Source organism: Pantherophis guttatus, chromosome 1, assembly GCF_059756535.1.
Source record: "Pantherophis guttatus breed Tessera chromosome 1, ASM5975653v1, whole genome shotgun sequence".
In the NCBI taxonomy this organism is placed as follows: Eukaryota; Metazoa; Chordata; class Lepidosauria; order Squamata; family Colubridae; genus Pantherophis; species Pantherophis guttatus.
Window position 1 is genome coordinate 7,205,775 of NC_142063.1, and position 20,981 is coordinate 7,226,755.

General features: G+C 43.2%; 1 protein-coding gene across 2 annotated transcripts in view; it reads left to right on the forward strand.

The window, feature by feature from the left end:
• Positions 1-3,066: 3,066 nt before the first annotated feature.
• The window catches only part of LOC132712088 (vomeronasal type-2 receptor 26-like), a 76,615-nt gene continuing 58,700 nt past the window's right edge, over positions 3,067-20,981 (forward strand). Inside the window, exons 1-2 of one of the 2 annotated variants that reach the window (XM_087893388.1) lie at positions 3,067-3,965; positions 20,654-20,872. In XM_087893388.1, coding sequence (XP_087749514.1) covers positions 3,108-3,965; positions 20,654-20,872 — 1,077 coding nt within the window. In that variant the 5' untranslated portion in view covers positions 3,067-3,107. The remainder of the gene's footprint in view (positions 3,966-20,653; positions 20,873-20,981) is intronic. The other variant, XR_015734161.1, reaches the window with a different exon arrangement.

Below are 20,981 nucleotides of genomic sequence, written 5' to 3' on the forward strand. Positions count from 1 at the left end.
GTCCCACCCCCCAACATGAGGGACATCTAGCTTGCCATGCCCACCCTGTCCACACCCACCCATCCACCCACAACCACACAGCCATGCCGCACCCGGCTCCCCTAAGGGCAACAACAATCCTGATCTGGCCCTCAATGAAATGAAGTTTGACACCCCTGCTCCAGCTCACGTTCAGTCAGATTCATCCCTCATGTTCCTTCAGCAGAGCTCTGGGTGTCCCTTGATCCTTTTCAGCTCCCTCAATTGAATCATGGGGCATGTTGGGGACAATGGACCAAGAGAGGTTGCATGTGCCTTGGTGGTGCAGCAGACTAAACTGCTGTTAAAGTAGCACTTAGCTGCAGCTACCTGCAATTACTGCGAGTTCAATTCTCACCAGGCTCAAGGTTGACTCAGCCTTCCATCCTCCCGAGGTAGGTAAAATGAGGACCCAGTTTGTGGGGGCGATAAGCTGACTTTGTATAAAATAGAACACCACTTAGGGGGGGCCAAAAAGACCTACTAAGCAGGTATATACAAAAGTATGAAGGCTATTGTTTAAAGCATTGTAAGCCACCCTGGGTCTCCGGAGAAGGGTGGCGTATAAATCAAATTAAAAAAAAAAAATCTAGGGAACCCCACAGTCAACCATGAAATGCTCTCCAGAGGCTCAGACATGGAAGTTGCTGTGCAGCAAGAAGGCTGGTACAGTAGTATTGATTCCAACTGCACCTGTGAATGAATCTTCTAGAAAAGAATTTCAGACCTGGTAATTTGGGGAGCAGCACCCCAAAAGACCAAAAGAGACAACCAGATGACAATTCCTACCCTTAGAATACAGCAATAGAAATTTTCAAATCTTGCCAAAAAATTGCAGTTAATATCCTGAGATTCTTCCTCAAATTACATCTCTGCCTTGTGCCACTATTCCCAAGTAGCCCTCCTATTATCTGACCAAACTAGGGGACCAGCCAAAATCCATCCTGTGTGCAGGGGTCACTTTCATGTAGGTCAACTAGACAACTTCCCCATGACTCCATCTGCTCTGGGAATTACAAGAGACACAAAGATGTTTTCCATTCTGCTGCATGAAGAGAAGCTGTTGCTAAGGGGAGAGGACAATGGCTTTCCCTGCAATTATCAGAAAAAACAGTCATTCTTCATTTATCCCCTGTTGATTTCTACACACAAAGATCTTCCAGGATAAAACCTGCTTTAAAAAATATCTCTGAGTTCATCAGATGTGTGGAAGAACGTATCACCTTAACCTGCCTTGCAAAGAACTCATTCCTGGGTTTGAAGAGACTCGCATGTCTTTATTTCTTCTATGGTCGTAGCCCAAACACAGGTAAGAAAAAATATTGTTGCTATAAAGTGGTCCTGGGGCCATCCAGGTGGCACAGGTGGTGTCTGATCTGCTAAACTTCCAGTGAGATTTCAGGACCAACCTTCAGATCAGTTTCTGCATAAACCTTGATTTCTGTTCTAGGAGGGAAAGTGATAAGAATGACCAGGCAGGAGTCATTGCTGATGCTTCTGCTGCTCTTTTGGCTCCTGGCTCCAACTACAGCAAAGAGGCTGCAAACCATTTGTGTGCTCAGGGATTATATCCAGTTAGAGGAAAGCTACTACAGGCCTGGTGATCTCATTATTGGTGGGAATTTGCCCATGGGAGCCATTTACGGGTCTGTTGTCCAAGACTTTAATAAAGTGAATCATCATTTCCATATTGGGTAAGTTTCAGCTGGAGGGAAAACATGCAGATAATTATTCTCTTTGCTTTAAATTCAGGGACTTTTTTCCAAAAATACTTCTACTATTTGTACTGTCCTGGTGTAGTTCACATTTTATTCTTCCCTCCATAAAGTAACAAGCTCTTCAAAGAGGCTGGAATTCTCAATCTCTTCATCAGGAAGATGATAAAGAACAAAAATGAAGAGGGAAGCTGTGCTGGCCTAGTAAAGAAGTTGAATTATAATATTAATCTGAACAGAAACTTCTGGTAGAAAGTTGAAATAAAAGCTCATCACTCTTCAAGTGTTCAGGAGTTACAAAAATCGCTCTCAGTGTTGGAATCAGCACTGCTGATGAATAATGGCCTTCAGTAAATCTTGTAGGTGACCCTCACTGTTTTTCTGTGCTCAGCAATCCTTACCGCACCTGAAGAAGCTGCTCCAAGAGAGATTTTAAATAATTACATTGAAAGTGAAGCAGTTAGAAAGGATTACAGCCACCGCAGCAAAGTGAATATGGCAGGGACGATAAAGAGTATAAAACAGTCCAGGATATCTATGGAAAGACTTGTCTCCTTTCTCACAAAGTCATCCAAGTTTAGCCAAGGAAAATCCTCTGAAAAAAAACCCAAACCCAATGAAATTTGGGAGTTTCTGCCCTCAAAAGTCCCCCCAAACAGTAAAGCAAGTTCTACAGCCATGCACAAGCTTTCCTGTAATGTTTGCCAATGTTTTGCTCACTACAGATTCATCAGCAGTAACTACCAGCAGTTCCTTGCATTGATGTTTGCTGTCTCCGAGGTCAATAAGGATTTTCTTCTGCTCCCCAACATCTCCCTTGGCTTCCACATCTATGGTCATTTCCAGAGGGAGATATTTATTTCCTTAAACAGCCTCTCCATACTCTCCTCACGAGGCCAAGTGGTTCCAGGGTACAAATGTGACCTGCAGGACAATCTGCTGTCCATCATTGGTGATCTCAACTCCAAACTCTCAAGGCTGATGGCCTCCATCTTCAGCATCTTCAAGGTCCCACAGGTAAGAGAGCTCCCTTGGATACAATATGGATAAGAGAAAGATGAAAACACACACATAAGCCAAGAGGAAATTAAAAGTAGTTTGGGGGAGGCACATCATGAGCCTGTGACTCTTCATTTATTCTTCATAAAAGAGTAGCCATCATTTTAGTGACATTTATTTCCTGCATCAGGTTGTTGGGTTCTTCTCTTGTCTTCTGACATATCACAATCAGTCATTTGTGTAAGTGGTGACTCTCCCTAAGAAGAGAAGGAGATGAAGCTTCCCACTGAGGGTCAGTCAGCCTGACTGGTGGAGCAAAATCCATACAATGGTGACTCCTAAAGTTGCCCTAAGACTTTACTTTGTCTTTGAAAGATGAATCTCATTGTTTTTCAGCTCGGTGTTGGCTTTGAGTTCTCTCAGGGAGAGAGAAGAGTTTATCCTTCCTTCTTCTGGATTAATCCCAAGGAATCTCCTCAGTATGAGGGTCTAGTCAAACTACTTCTGTATTTCCAGTGGAACTGGGTTGGACTTCTGGCCCCTGAAGATGACAGGGGAGAACATTTCATCTCAACTCTGATGCCAATGCTCCAGGAGAAGGAGATCTGCCTGGCCTTCACTGAAAGGTTGAAATTAGATGATCTTCAGATTGGAATAGAAAAAATGCTTCTCAAGTTACAAACTTGGTCAAAAACTGAAGTGATTATTCTATTTGGAGACTATGGTTGTAGTTACACTGTACAGTCACATTTATATTTACATGAAAAATTGAACAACACAACATTGCAGAATGTTTGGATCTTAACCTCCCATTGGAAACTTAGTCTGGATGAATCTGAAGACACATTGCTCTTTCTAAAGCCTTTCCATGGAGTCCTGCATTTTAGGGACCACATCGGGGATGTCTCTGAATTCAGCCATTTCCTCCTGTCTTTAGACCCCTGGAACCCACAAGAAGCCATCTTTCTCCCAGAATTGTGGGAATCTGCCTTTCATTGCAAATTCCACAAACCAGGCAAGATCCCTCCAATGGGGACAAAACAATGTACAGGGAAGGAGAATCTGCAGAAACTGCCAAATTACGTTTTTGAAACAAGCATGACAAGTGAAAGTTACAAGATCTACAATGCCATTTATGTTGTGGCACAAGCTTTACATGCAATGTTTGGATCCAGAGCCCAACCGACCATGATGAGGCTTGGAAAGAGGATCTCAAATATCCAGTCATGGCAGGTAATTTGTTTGGCTTTCTTTGAGAGGAAGCTTCCCATATGCATTCCTTCAATTACTGATTAAATATCTGCATGTTATTATATCAATGCATATTAACAATTATTAGAAAAATGTGAATTAAGAATAATGTTTTATTGGAAGAGTTTAGGGGGGGGAAGAGATGCAAACAAAGGAGCTGTCCATAAGACCCATTGTTGTTGTTATTTTAAAATAATTTTTATTAAACAATTTTGTCTTTAAAAACAACCTAAAAAACAACTTCAAATACTCAAAAACAAAACTAAACACAGTAAACAATATATGCCATCTAAGGTCATTTTACAGCTTTCTGTACCTCATATTTATTTTGCTTTTGTGGTTCTCTATTCTATCGTATCTATTTACTTCTCGATAGTAGTATAACTATATCAACCTATAAACCTGTGGTTCCCAAAGTGGGCAGTACTGCCCCCTGGGGGGTAGTGGGATGACTTAGGGGAGAGCTAAGAGGCAAGGTGGGTGGCAGGGGAGCACTAAGAGGCAAGGGGCAGAGAAGTGCTGGAGGAGGGCTCGTGCAGCATCAGCCATTCCTCTTCCGGGTTCGCAACCTGAAGCTCAGATCATCAGACTAGCTGGCCAGTGCGCATGCGTGCACCAGAAACTGAAAGTTTGTTTCCTGCTGGCACATGCCCACTGGGCAGCTCCTCTTACCACACATGGGAGGCTGAACTGTTGGATGCTTTCTTATTGCTCTCCTTGCTTGCTATCGGTCACTGCTTGCCCAAACCACCCGGCCCAGGCCCAGCTGCTTTGCTCCTCGCCCACTTGACTGCCGTCGCCTTCCTAATTTTTGGTAAATTGCAGGTGGGCTGCCACGGGGGGTGAGGGCCTGTTGGGGTGGCATGCCTGGCTGGCTGCTGGTGCTGTGCCATTCAGGAAGGAGGAGGGCTGCAGTGGGGGGAGGCCTGGGGAGGGTGGCAGGACTGGCTGGCCGCCGCTGGTGCCATGCTGCTCAGGATCAAGGTAGGCTGCCATGTAGGGGGGCAGGCCTGGCTGGCTGGCTGGACACATACTTGCCATCCCGGGAAGGCCTCTGGTGACATCAGGGTTGGTGGCAAAGCTCCTGATTTCACCGAATGCCTCTTCCTTACCGTGGTAAGGGGACGGGCTGCGGTGCAAAAATTCAGCAGCTGTTGCGCTGCTGTCTGCACTACTTGCTTGGAGCTGGTTTGGAAAGGGAAAAAATGCAGCCAACCCACACAGATGCCTCCAAACGGGTCTTCCTACGGTAGCCTCCCCATTGAAAAGTGCTTCCCGCTTCTCCTCTACCTGCATGCTGTTACAGGCTCTGCACCCAGGTAGCAGCCGGTGGCCCTGGGTAGTGGCATCTTGTTGGTCTTGGAGGGTGCAACAGCATGCAGGTAGAGAAGCGGGAAGTGCTTTTCTCACCCCCAGCTCATTCAATGCAAGAAAGAGCAAGCGCTCGGAAGAGCAGGCTCCGTTTGGGTGGGCGATCACTTTTGAGTCGCATAGTTCAGTGGGGAGACTACTGAAGGGAGACCCGTATGGAGGCATTTGGGTGGGGCATGTCTCTACTAATTCGGCTGCGGTTTTTCCCTTTCCAAACCAGCTTCAAGAAAGTAGTGCAGGTGGCAGCGGAACAGCTTTTGCAGTTTGCGCACTGCAGCTGGTCCCCTTACAACAGTAAGAAAGAGGCATTTGGAGAAATCGGGAGCTTTGCCGCAGACCCTAATGTCCCTTCCTGGGATGGCTAGTATGCGGCCAGCCAGGCCTGCTGCCCCCTGCCAAGAATCCAGGTGTGCTGCCGTGTGTGTGTGGGGGGAGCTGTTGCCGCCGTTGTTGCTGCTGCCACCGTCATTGCCGCCACTGCAGTTCTGCCAGAAAAGTCAGGGCCAGTATCAGTAAGAGTTGGCAGGGACCTTGGAGGTCATTTAGCACCCCCCTTCCCACACAGGAGGACTATACTAGGGATTCGAGTGACCTTTTAATTCTAGACACCTGCAGCCCATTCCTGCCTCCTCTGGTGTTGGAGCGTGTGGGGGGGATGCTTTTCGAGGAGTCACAAAGGGGGCTGAGAACAGAGTCATTCTGACAGTGTCTTTTAAAATTGATTGGAAGAGCAATTTTCCCCCTAACAATAATGGCTTATGTACTGTGGAATAAAACATATGCTTGAAAAAAGTACTTGCAAAACTTGGACAGAAGGAAAAGAAAGGCAGGACTGGACTCATTTTCAGTAGCTAGTAGTTCTTTGTTATCAGTGTCTCCCATTGATTCTAAACTCATTTTAAGACTGGGATTGGTGACTACTGAAATTTAAGTATTCAACACTGGTCTCAGAAATCTTTGAGAACCTGCAGAGGTGAAGACATTAGGTGCCATCAGTCATTACCTCAGTGATGAACTCAAAGAGATCAGGCATGACATTGCTTATTTATCAGAACTGTTTGCAAAGTTCAATGAAGTGAATTTGCAGTTGCAAGGAAATAAGGTCACTGTTATTAAGGCCAAATTTGTCATCTCTACGTTTATTTCAAAGTTAACTCTATTCAAGCGCAATATAGGCCGTCGCGACCTATACCAATTTCCGAGTTTGTCCGAGCTGGAAGAGAAAGGTAGACTATAAGATGATGATCTGCAAGGTTTTTGTGACTATTTGGACACGCTGCATAAAGATATGTTTGAGCGATATCAGGATCTTCTTTTGATGGAAATTCCAGATTAGGTGATAAATCCATTTTCAGATACTGAGGAAGATGGGGTAGTGGAGGAACAACTAATAGAGCTGCAAAATGACATTGAGCTGAAGCCAAAGTTTAAGAAATCGTACCAAGAGTTTTGGTTACAGAAGGAAATTTCTGATTGCTATCCTGCACTATGGACAGTGGTTAAGAAGCTCCTTGTTGCATTTGCAACATCATATTTGGTGGAACATGGTTTCAGTGTGGTCATCCAACTTCTCTCCAAGCAAAGAAATCGACTCCAGATTACTGAATGTGGTGATTTAAGACTCCTGCTAAGTGACTTAAAACCAGACATTGGGAAACTGGTATCATTTTATCAAGCCCACCCATCACATTAAGAATTTACTGAACAGTGAAGTAGTTACTAAATTTTATTGAGTTTACTAAGTTAGTAGTTACTAAGGTTCTTGATAAATGACTATCAGACTTTGAAAACCTGGTATCACTGGATCGTGTTGAACAATTTTGTTGAATTAACAAAAGATTTTTAAATTGGATTTTGAATAAATGTGCAATTCATTGTTACAGTTTTGAATTTTACTGTTACTATCTTCCTTAGTGGGTCGTGCAAACCACTATTCCGAACAATGCTATTTATAGGGGTGGGAGTGGGGGGCATTGAGGATGAGTTTGTAGCACCAAGGGGGCAGTGGACTGAAAAAGTTTGGGAACCACTGGTATAAACACATATAGTAGTATTCATTATTCTTGTCTACCGATTTATATTCATTTATATTTACATCTCTTTGTTTAATGTTTTTCAATTACTCCAGTTTAAGTTTCATGAGTACTAAATTAAACATTTCCTGTTTTGGTTTCTATTTTCGAGCCAACTGTACATTTTATTCCATACTTCATAATAGTCCAAATTGTCCCTATCTTTTAGCTCCATAGTCATTTTATCCATTTCTGTGCATTCAAGAATTTTTCTAATTACTATTTTGTCTGAGGGTATATTATTTTGTTTCCAGTTTTGTGCAAATATGATTCTTGCTGCAGTGAGTATGTGTAGTGTGACGTATTGAAGTTTTTATTCATTTTCGGATCCAGTATTCCTAATAAAAATAGTCCTGGCTTCAAATCTGTTTTTTGCTCTGTAATTTCTTCCAGCTATTTTTGAATTTTGCACCAATATTTCCTTGTGATGGGGCACGTCCACCACATGTGATGGAATGTTCCAAATTTGTAGTTACATCTCCAGCATTTGGGGGATAAATTTGGGTACATTTTGGCCAAACTCGCTGAGGGCAAATGCCATCTATAAAACATTTTATAGAAGTTTTCTTTGTAGGGGACTGCTGTTGTAAGTTTATAGTTCCTTGTCCATAGTTTGTCCCATTGTTCTAATTCTTCCTGTCCTCTACCATCCCCTGGAGTCCATTTAAGCTCACGCCTACTGCTTCAGTGACTCCATTCAGCCACCTCATTCTCTGTTGTCCCCTTCTTCTTTTGCCCTCAATCTTTCCCAGCATTAGCCTCTTCTCCAGTGAGTCCTTCCTTCTCATTAGGTGGCCAAAGTATTTGAGTTTCATCTTCAGGACCTGGCCTTCTAAAGAGCAGTCAGGGTTGATCTCCTCTAGGACTGACCAGTTTGATTGCCTTGCAGTCCAAGGGACTTGCAGGAGTCTTCTCCAGCACCAGAGTTAAAAGGCCTCAATTCTCTGGTGCTCAGCCTTTCTTATGGTCCAACTTTCACAGCCACACATTGCAACTGGAAAAACCATAGCCTTGACTATGTGCACTTTTGGTGGCAGGGTGATGTCTCTGCTTTTTAGTAACCTATCTAGATTTGCCATAGCTTTCCACCCCAGGAGCAAGTGTCTTTTAATTTCTTAGCTGCAGTCCCCATCTGCAGTGATCTTGGAGCACAGAAAAATAAAATCTGTCACTACCTCCATTTCTTCCCCATCTATTTGACAGGAATTGAGCGGACCAAATGCCATGATCTTAGTTTTCTTAACGTTCAGTTTCAAGCCAACTTTTGCACTTTCTTCCTTCACCCTCATCAAGAGGCTCTGTAGTTCCTCCTCACTTTCTGCCATTAGAGTGGTATCTTCTGCATATCTGAGGTTGTTGATATTTCTCCCTGTAATCTTAACTCCATCTTGTGATTCATCTAGACCTGCCTTTCTCATGATGTGCTCTGCATATAAGTTAAATAGGCAGGGTGACAGCCTTGCCTAACTCCTTTCTCAATTTTGAACCAATCAGTGGTTCCATGTCCAGTTCTCACTGTTGCTTCTTGACCTGCATATAGGTTTCTCAAGAGACAAATAAGATGGTCTGTTACTCCCATCTCTTTAAGAACTTGCCACAATTTGTTGTGATCCACATAATCAAAGGCTTTAGCATAGTCTATGAAGCAGAAGTAGATGTTTTTCTGGAACTCCCTAGCTGAATCTCCTCAATCCAGCGTATGTTGGCAATGTGATCTCTAGTTCCGCTGCCTCTTCGAAATCCTGCCTGTACTTCTGGTAGTTCTCGATCCACATACTGCTGGAGTTTAGCTTGTAGGATTTTGAGCATAACTTTACTAGCATGTGAAATGAGTGCAATGATATGCTAGTTTGAACATTCTTTGTCATTGCCCTTCTTTGGAATTGGAATGTAAACTGACTTTTTCCAATCCTGCGGCCACTGTTGAGTTTTTCAAATTTGCTGACAAAGTGAGTGTAGCACTTTTACTGCATCGTCTTTAAGATTTTGAATAGCTCAGTTGGAATACTGTCATCTCCACTGGCTTTGTTGCTGCTCAGATTTCCTAAGGACCATTTGACTTCACATTCCAGGGTGTCTGGCTCGAGGTCAGTGACCACCCCATTGTGGTTATCAAGGATGCTAAGCTCGTTCTTGTATAGTTCCTCTGTATAATTTTGCCACCTCTTCTTAATCTCTTCTGCCTCTGTTAGGTCCCTGCCATTTTGGTCCTTTATCATGCCCATCTTTGCATGAAATGTTCCCTTCATATCTCCAATTTTCTTGAAGAGATCTCTGGTCCTCCCGATTCTATTGTTTTCTTCTACTTCTTTGCACTGTTCATTAAAGAAGGCATTCTTGTCTCTTCTAGCTATTCTCTGGACTTCTGCATTCAATTGGGTGTATCTTTCTCTTTCTCCCTTGCCTGTCAGGGTTCCAAGTAACATCTCCAATGAATGAAAACTCCAAGGCTTGAGTTTCCTCAAAGTTGCATTTTATTAGAGATGTCATATTGGGACATCTGGGAAAATCTGAATCTGAAAGTTTCCAAGTTTTCTCCACCCACAGAAAAGTTCAAGTCCCTGCCCAACACCCACATGTCCATCACATGGTCCAATCAAACATTGTTCCAACCGGAGAGCCTCTCAGTTCCAGCCTTCCAGGTGCAGGGCAAGTTGTCCTTGACTTCTTGAGAAAGGAATGTTAGTATTACTATACATCACCCGTGCTCCATACAATCCCCCCTCCCAATTTCCCACAGTAGTAAATGTAGCAGGTCTGAAGGCCTAATACAAAAGATGGCTTCCAGGCCTGACATTGCCTTTCGCTTCCCTTCTTTCTTCAGCCACTTATAAAGCTTCCTCAGAGAACCATTTTGCTTTCTTGAATTTCTTTTTCTTAGGGATGGTTTTAGTTGCTACCCCTTCTGCAATGTTGCGAACCTCCGTCCATAGATCCTCAGGCACTCTGTCTACCAGATCTAATTCCTTAAATTTATTTGTCACCTCTACTGTATATTCATCAGGGATATTATTTAGTTCATGCCTGAGTGGCCTAGTGCTTTTCCATACTTTCTTCCATTTAAGTTTAAATTTTGCAATGAGAAGCTCGTGATCTGATCCACAATCAGCTCCTGGTCTTGTTTTTACTCACTGTAAAGAGCTTCTCCATCTTTGGCTGCAGAGCACATAGTCAATCTGATTTCTGTGTTGACTGTCTGGTGATGTCCATGTGTAGAGTCATCTCTTGAGTTGCTGGAAAGGAGCGTTTGCTATGACCATCCTATTCTCTTGACAAAATTCTATCAGCCTGTGCCCTGCTTCATTTTGTACTCCAAGGCCAAACTTGCCTGTTATTCCAGTTATCTTTTGGCTTCCTACTTTAGCATTCCAATCCCCCATGATGATAAAGAAATCGTTTTTTGGTGCTATTTCTATAAGGTGTTATAGGGTTTCATAGAACCGGTTAAGTTCATCCTCTTCAGCACCAGTGGTTGGGGCATAGAGTTGGACTGCTGTGATGTTGAATGGTTTGCCTTCGATTTGAACTGAGATCATTCTGTCACTTTGGAGCTTGTTTATTCATTTCGGCACATTCAAATCTTTTTTGAATAATCAATCCCTCTGGTGGTAAGTTATGTTCTTTCCAATATTGCACAAATGCAATTCTTGCTGCTGTTAGTGTATGCAGGATCAGATATCTTTTTTTTTTTTTTTTATCAAATTTGGTTTTTAATATTCCCAGGAGAAATGTTTCCAGAATTAACTCAATTGGCAGTTCTTGTAGCCACTCTCATGTTTTGGTCCAATACTTTTTCGCTTCGGGGCATAATCACCAAGCGTGAAAGAAGATATCTTGGTGTTCGTTGCATTTCCAGCACTTGGGGCTTAAATTTGGGTACATTTTGGCCAGCCTTGCTGGAGCTAGGTGCCAACGATATAGCATTTTATACTGATTTTCCTTATAAGCCACCAATTTTGTTAATATATAGTTTTTATTCCAAATAGCTTCCCAATCATCTAGGTTTATCTTATGCCCTACATTTTTTGCCCATGCGATCATCAGTTCTTTTACCACCTCCTCTGCTCTATCAAATTCTAATAAATAATTATATAATTTAGATATTAATTTTCTTTCAGGGCCAATCAGCAATTTATCTAATTGTCTTGGTTCCAAATCTATTCCGTATTCCTCCTTATTGTTTGTGTATCTGGATTGTAGTTGTAAGTATGGCCACCAGTCAATGGATATTCCTTGTTCTTTTAATACCTGGTTACTTTTCAGCTTTCCCTGTTTATCTAAGATTTCTGCGTATGTAGGCATTTTACTAATGTCTAATGTGTTGGGGTGGATCATAGCTTCCATGGGAGATAGCCAACCGGGAATTTTCATATAATGTTTCTTCTTTATATCTTCCCAAATTCATATCAGTACATCTCTTATTTTATGTCTGTAAAAGTATGAATGTATCCTATTCCCTTTGTCCCACATAAAAGCATGCCACCCCTTTTGTAAATTGTGTCCTTCCAGAATTAAGATTCTTCTATTCCTTAAATTGACCCAATCCCTTACCCAAACTAACGTCACTGCTTTGTGGTATAGTTCCCATGCCAGAAGACCAAAACCACCCCTACTTCTACTGTCTTGGAGAAAGCGTAATTTTATCCTTGCCTTTTTTCCAGACCAGACAAATTTAGTAATAATTTTATTAAGTTCCATAAAAAAATGTCTATCTAATGGGATGGGGATTGTTTGAAATAAATGTAATAGTTTAGTTGGATATTCATCTTAATAGTCACTATCCTACCTATAAGCGATATTTGTAACATTTCCCACTTTTCCAAATCTTTCTTAATTTGTTAGACCAGCACCATATAGTTATCCTCCTTTAGCGAGGAACACCTCGCTGTTAAGCATAACCCTAGATATTTAATTTTCTTAACAATTTGTAAGTCCATTTCTTTTTCTAATTCTTTTTTCTGAGTTGTTGTTAGGTTTTTAACTATTATTTTGGGTTTCCCTTTATTAATTTTAAGTCCTGATACTTCCCCATATGTTTCTATTTCCCGTATTAGGGAGGGGCCAGATTCCAGAAGTTCCTCAATAATAAATACCATATCGTCAGCAAAGGCCTGTGCCTTGTATTCTTCTCTTTTAATTTTCATTCCCTCTATCTCTCGGTTTGCTCTAATTCTATTTAATAATATTACTAAAGTTAAAATGAAAAGAGATTGTATCCCAGTATTGCTTTTCCTACTCTTTTATTGACTATGAAGGCTCCTCCATTTCTTCTGAGGGATTCTTGCCCACAGTAGTATATCTGATGGTCATCTGAATTAAATTCACCCATTCTTGTCCATTTTAGTTCGCTGATTCCTAAGATGTCGATGTTCAGTCTTGTCATCTCTTGTTTGACCACGTCCAGCTTGCCTTGATTCATGGATCTTACATTCCAGGTTCCTATGGAGTACAGATGTTTACAGCATCGGACTTTCCTTTCACCACCAGATACATCCACAGCAGAGTTTCCTTTTGGCTTCGGCCCAGTCGCTTCATTCTTTCTGGCACTACTACTACTAGCCCTCTGCTCTTCCCCAATAGCATATTGGACACCTTCCAACCTGAGGGGCTCATCTTCCAGCGTCATATCTTTTTACCTTTTGGTACGACTTCCATGGGGTTTTCATGGCAAAGATACTGGAGAGGGTTGCCATTTTCTTCTCCAGTAGATCACGTTTTGTCAGAGCTCTCTACTATGACCTGTCTATCTTGGGTGGCCCTGCATGGCATAGCTCATAGCTTCTGAAGTGGTTCGGGAATAACGAGAGGCACAAGCAGGCTAGTGACAACAGCTCTTTAATATACAGTGAGACTTCAGCAAAAACTCAGAGGCTGCAGCCCTCCTTATATACAATCCTGGAGGGACTGTCAGCCAATCAGAAACTTAAGCAGGTTTGAAACTCCCGCTGAAAAGTATCAATACATAACACCCTTCCCTTCCCAGAAGGCACTAACATTCAAATATTTACATAAGTACACACAAAATCTCGCAGGTGCCCAGGCCGAGTTCTCATTCTAGTTGACCTGCGCAGCTCAGTGTTTGGTGGGGCGTCGAGCTGGTCGGAGGGACTTTCTGTCTCTCCCGGCTCCGCCAATGGAACCTCCTGGATTTTGTCCGGGGCGTGGTTATCCCCGGCTGGGAGTGGCGATTCGCTGGGGCAGTGCTGGAACCAGGGCTTGTCAGCTAAGTATTCTCGCGAACCCGGGCTTGAGTTAGCTGTTTTGGGAAAGTTGTTGTAGTTAGGCTTGGAGATATCTAAATTGATGTTTGCTTCGCCGACTATTCTTTTTCTGAGTTGGTCTATGTGGCGCTTCCAGAGTCTGTCTACTCCTACGTCTACCGTATAGGATTTTGGGCCTGTTATGCCCACTATTGTCCCTGCAACCCATAGCGGTCCGCTAGCGTAATTGCGAGCGAACACCGGGGACCCGACCTGGAACTGTCTAAGTCCGGTGGTCTCTCCCTTGAAATTTTTGTGCAAATAATTTGGGTGAAGCCTGTCTAACACGCACCGAAGCTTCCTGCCCATGAGGAGCTCGGCTGGGCTTCTCCCCGTGGCCGTGCATGGTGTGGCATGCTGGACAGCTAAGAATTGGTCTATCCTGGCCTGCCAGTCCCCGTTATCTAGCCTGGACAATGCTTCTTTGGCCGTTCTTACGAAACGTTCGGCCAATCCGTTAGAAGCCGGATGGAAAGGGGCCGACAGGGCATGGCGGATGCCTATTCCGGCCAAGTAGCCCTCAAACAGGGTTGCCGTGAATTGAGGGCCGTTGTCAGATACCAGAGTATCCAGTAGGCCGTGGGTGGCAAATAGTTTTCTCAGGACCTTGATGACTGCTTCGGCTGTGGTTGAAGGCATTAAGATTATTTCAAGCCATTTTGAGTAGGCATCGACTATGATTAAAAATGTTTGCCCATGGAAGGGGCCGGCAAAATCAATGTGGATCCTCCCCCATGGCCCTTTTGGTTTCTCCCACTCTCGGATGGGCGCTACTGGGGGATCGGGGCGAGACTCCTGGCAGGGTCTGCACTTCCCCACCCACTCGGAAATGACTTGGTCCATGTTGGGCCACCAAACATAACTGCGGGCTAAGCTTTTCATTCTGACAATGCCCGGGTGCCCTTCGTGCAGTAATTCTAAGACCCTTGTTCTTAGTTTTGTTGGTACTACCACCCTGTCACCCCACAACAAGCAACCCCCTTGCATAAACAGTTCGTTACGTTTGTTAACATAACCTTGGTACTCCCCCCTGTCCACTTTAACCGGCCACCCCTTAAGGACCCAACCCATTACAGTACGAATAACAGGGTCTCTAGCCGAGGCCTTTGCCACCTCGCAAGAGGAGATAGGTCCCAAAGTCAAAGTGTCCAGCAGAAGAACGGGGGCTTCCGGCGTGGGGTTGGCAAGTAGGTCAGGTAGGGGGCAGCAGCTGAGGGCATCCGCGTGGCCCAAAGTCCGTCCGGGTCGATGGACAAGCTGGTACGAGTAGGCCGACAGAAAAATGGCCCACCTGGTCAAACGTGGGGATAGAGCAACAGGGGTGGGCCTATCACCTGCCAAAAGTCCCAGCAAGGGCCGATGGTCAGTCACAAGTTCAAATTGCCGGCCATAGAGGTATTCGTGGAACTTTTTAACCCCCGCAATTGCAGCCAGAGCCTCTCTGTCCAACTGACTATAGTTCCGCTCTGTGCTTGACAGGGTGCGAGAGTAAAACGCAATGGGCGCCTCTAGGCCGTTCGGCAGTCTATGGCCTAGGACGGCACCAACTCCTACGGGGGAGGCGTCACAAACCAACACAAGTGGTAGCGCTGCGTTGTATTGGATTAGGAAGCTGTTTGCAGATAGAAGTCTCTTTACTGCCTCAAAAGCGGCTGCTTGTGGTTTCCCCCAGACCCAAGGTACATTCTTCCCCAATAGTTTGTGTAGGGGATCTGCGACGGTGGCCTTGTCTTTCAGGAACATTGAATAAAAATTGAGCAGTCCAAGGAAGGCTTGGAGCTCCGCTTTGGTCTTGGGGGCAGGTGCGCTCTTTATTTTATTTTAAAATAGTTTTTATTGAATATAAATATTAAAAAAGACATACGTAACATATACACAACTAACATTTATACAACATATACACAAAAAGAATATAATTTCTTCTTAAGCATTTTTTCAGAGTGACGTTCTACACTTCTACTTATAATATATTCCTTCACCTTTCTGTAATCTAATAATATTTTTATTACATATATATGTATCAATCAGTAATATATCCCCTATATTTTTTGTATATTTCTAATTTTTAACCAATTATACCAATTATTCCATATTTTATAATAGTCTGATTCTTCTTTTTCTTGTAATTCTTTGGTTAACCTATCCATTTCAGCGCATTCTAAAATTTTCCCTATTACTTCTGTTTCACTTGGTATTTTTTCTTGTTTCCAATTTCTTGCGTAGGTTATTCTTGCAGCAGTTAATATATGAATTGTAAGATATTTGATATCCTTAGGGTATAATTTGTTAAATATTCCTAATAAAAATGTTTCTGGTTCTTTTTCAATCTGTGTTTTTGTTATTTGTTCCAACCATTTTTTGATGTTAGACCAAAATTTCTTTGCTGCCGGGCACGTCCACCATAAATCACAGAAAGTCCCTTGTGCCTTTTGGCACTTCCAACAAATTGGGCTATTTTTAGGTTGTATTTTTGCCAATCTGGTTGGAGACATATGCCACCGATAAAACATTTTCAGTTGATTTTCCTTGTACGCCATTGCTTTCGTTAACTTTAGGTTTACCTGCCAGAACTTTTCCCATTTTTCCAAAGGTATTGTGTGTTTGATATTTTGAGCCCACTTAATCATCGTTTCTTTGACTGTCTCTTCTTCCAATTTATAGCGTAGGAGAAATTTATAAATTCTACTAATTAATTTATTTTCTGAATGTAATATAATTTTATCTATTTCTTGTTTTTGATTATAAATTTCATATGTTTTTATATGCTCTCTATATTTGGATTGTATTTGAGTGTAAGTCCACCAGTCTATTCCTCTGTGTAAATCTATCTCCAATTGTTGTTTTGTCCTTAGTTTGCCTTGATAGTCAATTATATCTTTATATCTAATTATTTTTGTCTTATCTGTTAAATTTGGGTGTCTAATTGATTCAGCCGGTGCTAGCCAATTTGGTATTTTCATACAATGTTGTTTTTTAATTTTAAGCCAAATTTGTAATAGTGAGTTCCTTATTGTATGTGTTTTAAAATATGAATGTGTTTTGTATTTCTCATCCCACATAAAGGAGTGCCAGCCAGTTTGAAGTTCGTGTCCCTCAATTGTTAAAATTCTAGAGTCCTTTAATTCTATCCAATCTTTGACCCACGATAGTACTGCTGCTTGGTAGTATATCTCCCAGTCAGGGAGTGCAGCTCCTCCTCTATCTTTTGTATCCTGAAGCAGTTTAAATTTTATTCATGGCCTTTTCCCTTGCCAAATAAATTTAGATGTTATTTTATTCAGCTTTTCAAAAAACGGTTTATCTATTTTAATTGGGGTGACCTGAAACAAATATAAAAATTTAGGTAATATAATCATTTTGATGGCCGAAATTCTTCCTAGGAATGAAATGTGTAAATTTTCCCATTTTTCTAAGTCTTTCTTTGTTTGTTCTAGTAATTTATCATAATTGTTTTCTTTAATTGCTGATGTTCTTGTAGATAAGCAGATTCCTAGATATTTTATTTTTTTTGTTGTTTGGATTTGTATATTATCTATTAAATCTTTTGTTTGGATTTCCGTAAGGTTTTTAACAATTAGCTTCGATTTACTTTTATTAATTTTTAGTCCAGCCACTTCTCCAAATTCTTCTATTTTTTGGAACAAATTAGGTATAGATTCCATAGGATTTTCTGTCAAAAACACTAAGTCATCAGCAAAGGCTTGAACTTTGTATTCTTCTCTATTAATCCTTAAACCTTCAATTCCTTGATCTTCTCTAATTTTTTTCAACAGGGTTTCCAATGATAGAATATATAGTAAGGGGGAAAGTGGACAGCCTTGTCTGACTCCTTTTGTTATATTAAATTTGTCTGTTATGTCATCATTCATAATTATCCTTGCTGATTGCTTGGTATAGATTTCTGCTATAATTTTCCCAAATTTTTCCCCAATTTGCATATTTTGTAGTTGTTCAATCATAAATTTCCAATTTTGGTTATCGAAGGCCTTTTGGGCGTCAAGAAAAACCAACAGTGCCTGCTTCTCCGGGTGTGATTCATAGTATTCTAAAGCATTAAATATTATTCTCATGTTGTTCTTTATTTGGCGTCCCGGCAGAAATCCATTTTGGTCTGGGTGTATATATGTATTTAATACTAATTTAATTCTTTCTGCCAAGATTGCTGCAAATATTTTGTAATCGGCATTCAATAATGAAATAGGTCTATAGTTTTGTATTAACTGGAGATCTGTGTCTTCTTTTGGAATGAGTGTTATTATGGCTTCTGTCCATGAATTTGGTATCTTGGCTTTCTCCATAGCTTCATTATATAATCGCAACATATTCTCTCCCAATACTTCTTGCATTGTTTTATATATTTCTACCGGTAGCCCGTCGGGACCCGGTGTTTTATTGTTTTTTTGCTTTTTCAGTACTTCATCTAGTTCTAATTTGGTTATTGGCCTATTGAGAGTAATTCTTTGTTCTTCTGTGATTTTTGGCATTCCTGATTTCTCTATGTACTGTTTTATTTTATCTTCCTCTGGGGGCAGGTGCGCTCTTAATAGCTCTCACCTTGCTTTCGGTAGGGTGGATGCCTGTGCCGTCCACCCTGTACCCCAGAAACTCCACAGAAGGGACAGTGATCATGCACTTATTTTTCTTAAGTTTAAGTCCCACTTCTCTAAATCGGGAAAGGACATTCCTTACTCGGTCCCCTAGCTGACGTTCGTCCTGAGCGCTGACTAGAACGTCGTCGAAATAAGGCACCACCCCCGGGAGCCCTTGCAAAAGGCGCTCCATGGTGCTTTGAAAAAGGCTGGGTGCGACGCTCACCCCAAACTGGAGCCTGGTGCATTTGAATGCACCCCTATGAGTTACAATTGTTTGCGCCTCTGCCGTGGCGTCGTCAACTGGTAATTGTTGATAGGCCTGAGCTAGGTCTAATTTAGCAAAAATTTTCCCGGGCCCCAGGGAGTGTAGTAGATGATGCACGATCGGCACCAGATAGGCGCTCGGCTGCAAAGCCTTGTTGATCGTGCACTTGTAGTCGGCGCAAATCCTGATCGAGCCGTCAGACTTTACTGGGGTCACTATGGGGGTCTCCCATTTCGCATGGTCGACGGGAACTAACACCCCCTGTTTAATTAATTTATCCAGTTCCGCATCGATCTTTGGTTTCAATGCGAAAGGCACCCGTCTGGCTTTAAATCTTATTTGGGCTACGTTGGGGTCTAAGTTTAGTGAGATAGGGGTCCCCACATACTTGCCCAACGTGTCCCCGAAAACGTCCTGGAACTCGGTCAGGAGACTGTCCTTTAGTGATGGCTTGGACATCTGGTGGACGCCGGTGAAACCCATACCGAGGGCTCGGAACCACCCCATGTCTAGAAGGCTAGGCAGCTGCTTCGTGACAATGGTCAGCAGCAGGTCTTTTTCGTAGTCTCCGTAGGTGACTCGGAACGTGCCCACACCTTCGAGGGGTACCCGGTTCCCCTGGTAGTCTAGGATGCGCAGTCGTTGCTTGGATAGCTGGTCCTTCCGGAACGACGGCAGGAGGGTCTTTAGGGTCGCCCATGACATTATGGAGAGAGCTGATCCGGTGTCGATCTCCATCGAGCATGGCTTGCCGTTGATTTCGACCACCGTGCTGACTTTGTCCTCGATCGCCGTGCTGGCCTGGTCTATGTGTATGCTGTGGCTATCTCGCGGTTCAAATTCGCACCGTTTTTTTGCACCGCCGTCTCTCATTGGATGCTTCTGGCGCGTCGATTCTGGTTGGCTGCGGCGCTCACGTGGTTGGTGTTTTCTGGGCAGAATGGCTCTACAGACTCGCGCCAAGTGCCCTTTCTTCTCACAACGCCTGCAAATAGCCTCTCTGTATTTGCAGGACAGTCTGTCATGGTGTCCGCCACAACTGGGACAGTTTTGCTGGGGGCTGCCTGTGTCTTTTCTCTGGTGCTCCGTTCGGAAAACGTCCTCATCTGACTCGGACTCCGAGCTGGATCCGGCATCTTCCCTGTGCACCGGGGCAGACTTGGGACTATTTTTGCTGGTCAGCGGACGTTGCAGCATTTCAGCGGCTTTTGTGGAAGCTTCATGAGCCCTGGCCTCGTCTAGGGCTCCAGCAAGCGTTAAATCAGGCTTGGCGAGCAGGCGCCGTTGTAGCCTGATGTCCCGAACACCACAAATTAGTTGCTCAAGCAACGCATCGTCCAAGTCCCTATAGTTGCAATGAGTTGTGGCTTTTCTCAGGCTGGCCATGTACGCGCTGACCGGTTCTCCCTCTCGTTGAATGCACTGTCTGAGTTGGTATCGTTGCACAAACTTGGAGGGCACGGGAGCGTAGTGAGCCCGGAGAGTGGCCATCAGGGTGTCCCAGGAGACGGTCTGGACCGGCGTTGGCTCACACAGTGATTCTGCCATCTCAAACACGTCCGGTTCGCAGTGGCTTAGGAAGAGGGCTCTCTTCAGATTAGTGGAGAGCCCTTGCATGTCGCTGGCTTCGAGCGAGCATTCAAACCTCGTTAGGTACGAGACCCATTTTTCACGGGTCGGATCAAAAGGCTTGGGTGGAACGTAGGCAGACATGTTCGGTATGCCTCCTGTGGTTCGCCTCGTCGCCTAGCTGAAGCTCGTGGTCTCACTGGTTCACCTCTTGTGGCCTCAATCCCACCTTCGTCGCCAATGAAGTGGTTCGGGAATAATGAGAGGCACAAGCAGGCTAGTGACAACAGCTCTTTAATATACAGTGAGACTTCAGCAAAAACTCAGAGGCTGCAGCCCTCTTTATATACAATCCTGGAGGGACTGTCAGCCAATCAGAAACTTAAGCAGGTTTGAAACTCCCGCTGAAAAGTATCAATACATAACAGCTTCATTGAGCTACGCAAACCCCTTTGCCAAGACAAGGCAGTAATCCATAAAGAGGGCCATAACCGTAGCTCTAACTAAATACTCCTATTTCTAAAGGTCTCTTTTATTTCAGATCCTTGCCTATTTGAGGAATGTGCAGTTCAACAACAGTGCTGGAGATGAAGTCTCCTTCTCAGAAGATGGATTAGGATCTGCTCATTATGATCTTTTGAATTGGGTTCTCCTCCCGAATCGATCCTTTGTTCCCATAAAAGTTGGGCAAGTAAATCCTAAGGCTCCCCCAGGCCAAGATTTCACCATTAACTCTGATGGAATCGTCTGGGCCAGAAAGGTGAGCTGTAAGGAAATGTTGTAAGTTTAGGGAAAGATTCATTCTCTTCCTGAGATGCAGAACATCTTTCTAATTTGAAAAATAATCAATTGAATCAGAAATTATGGCA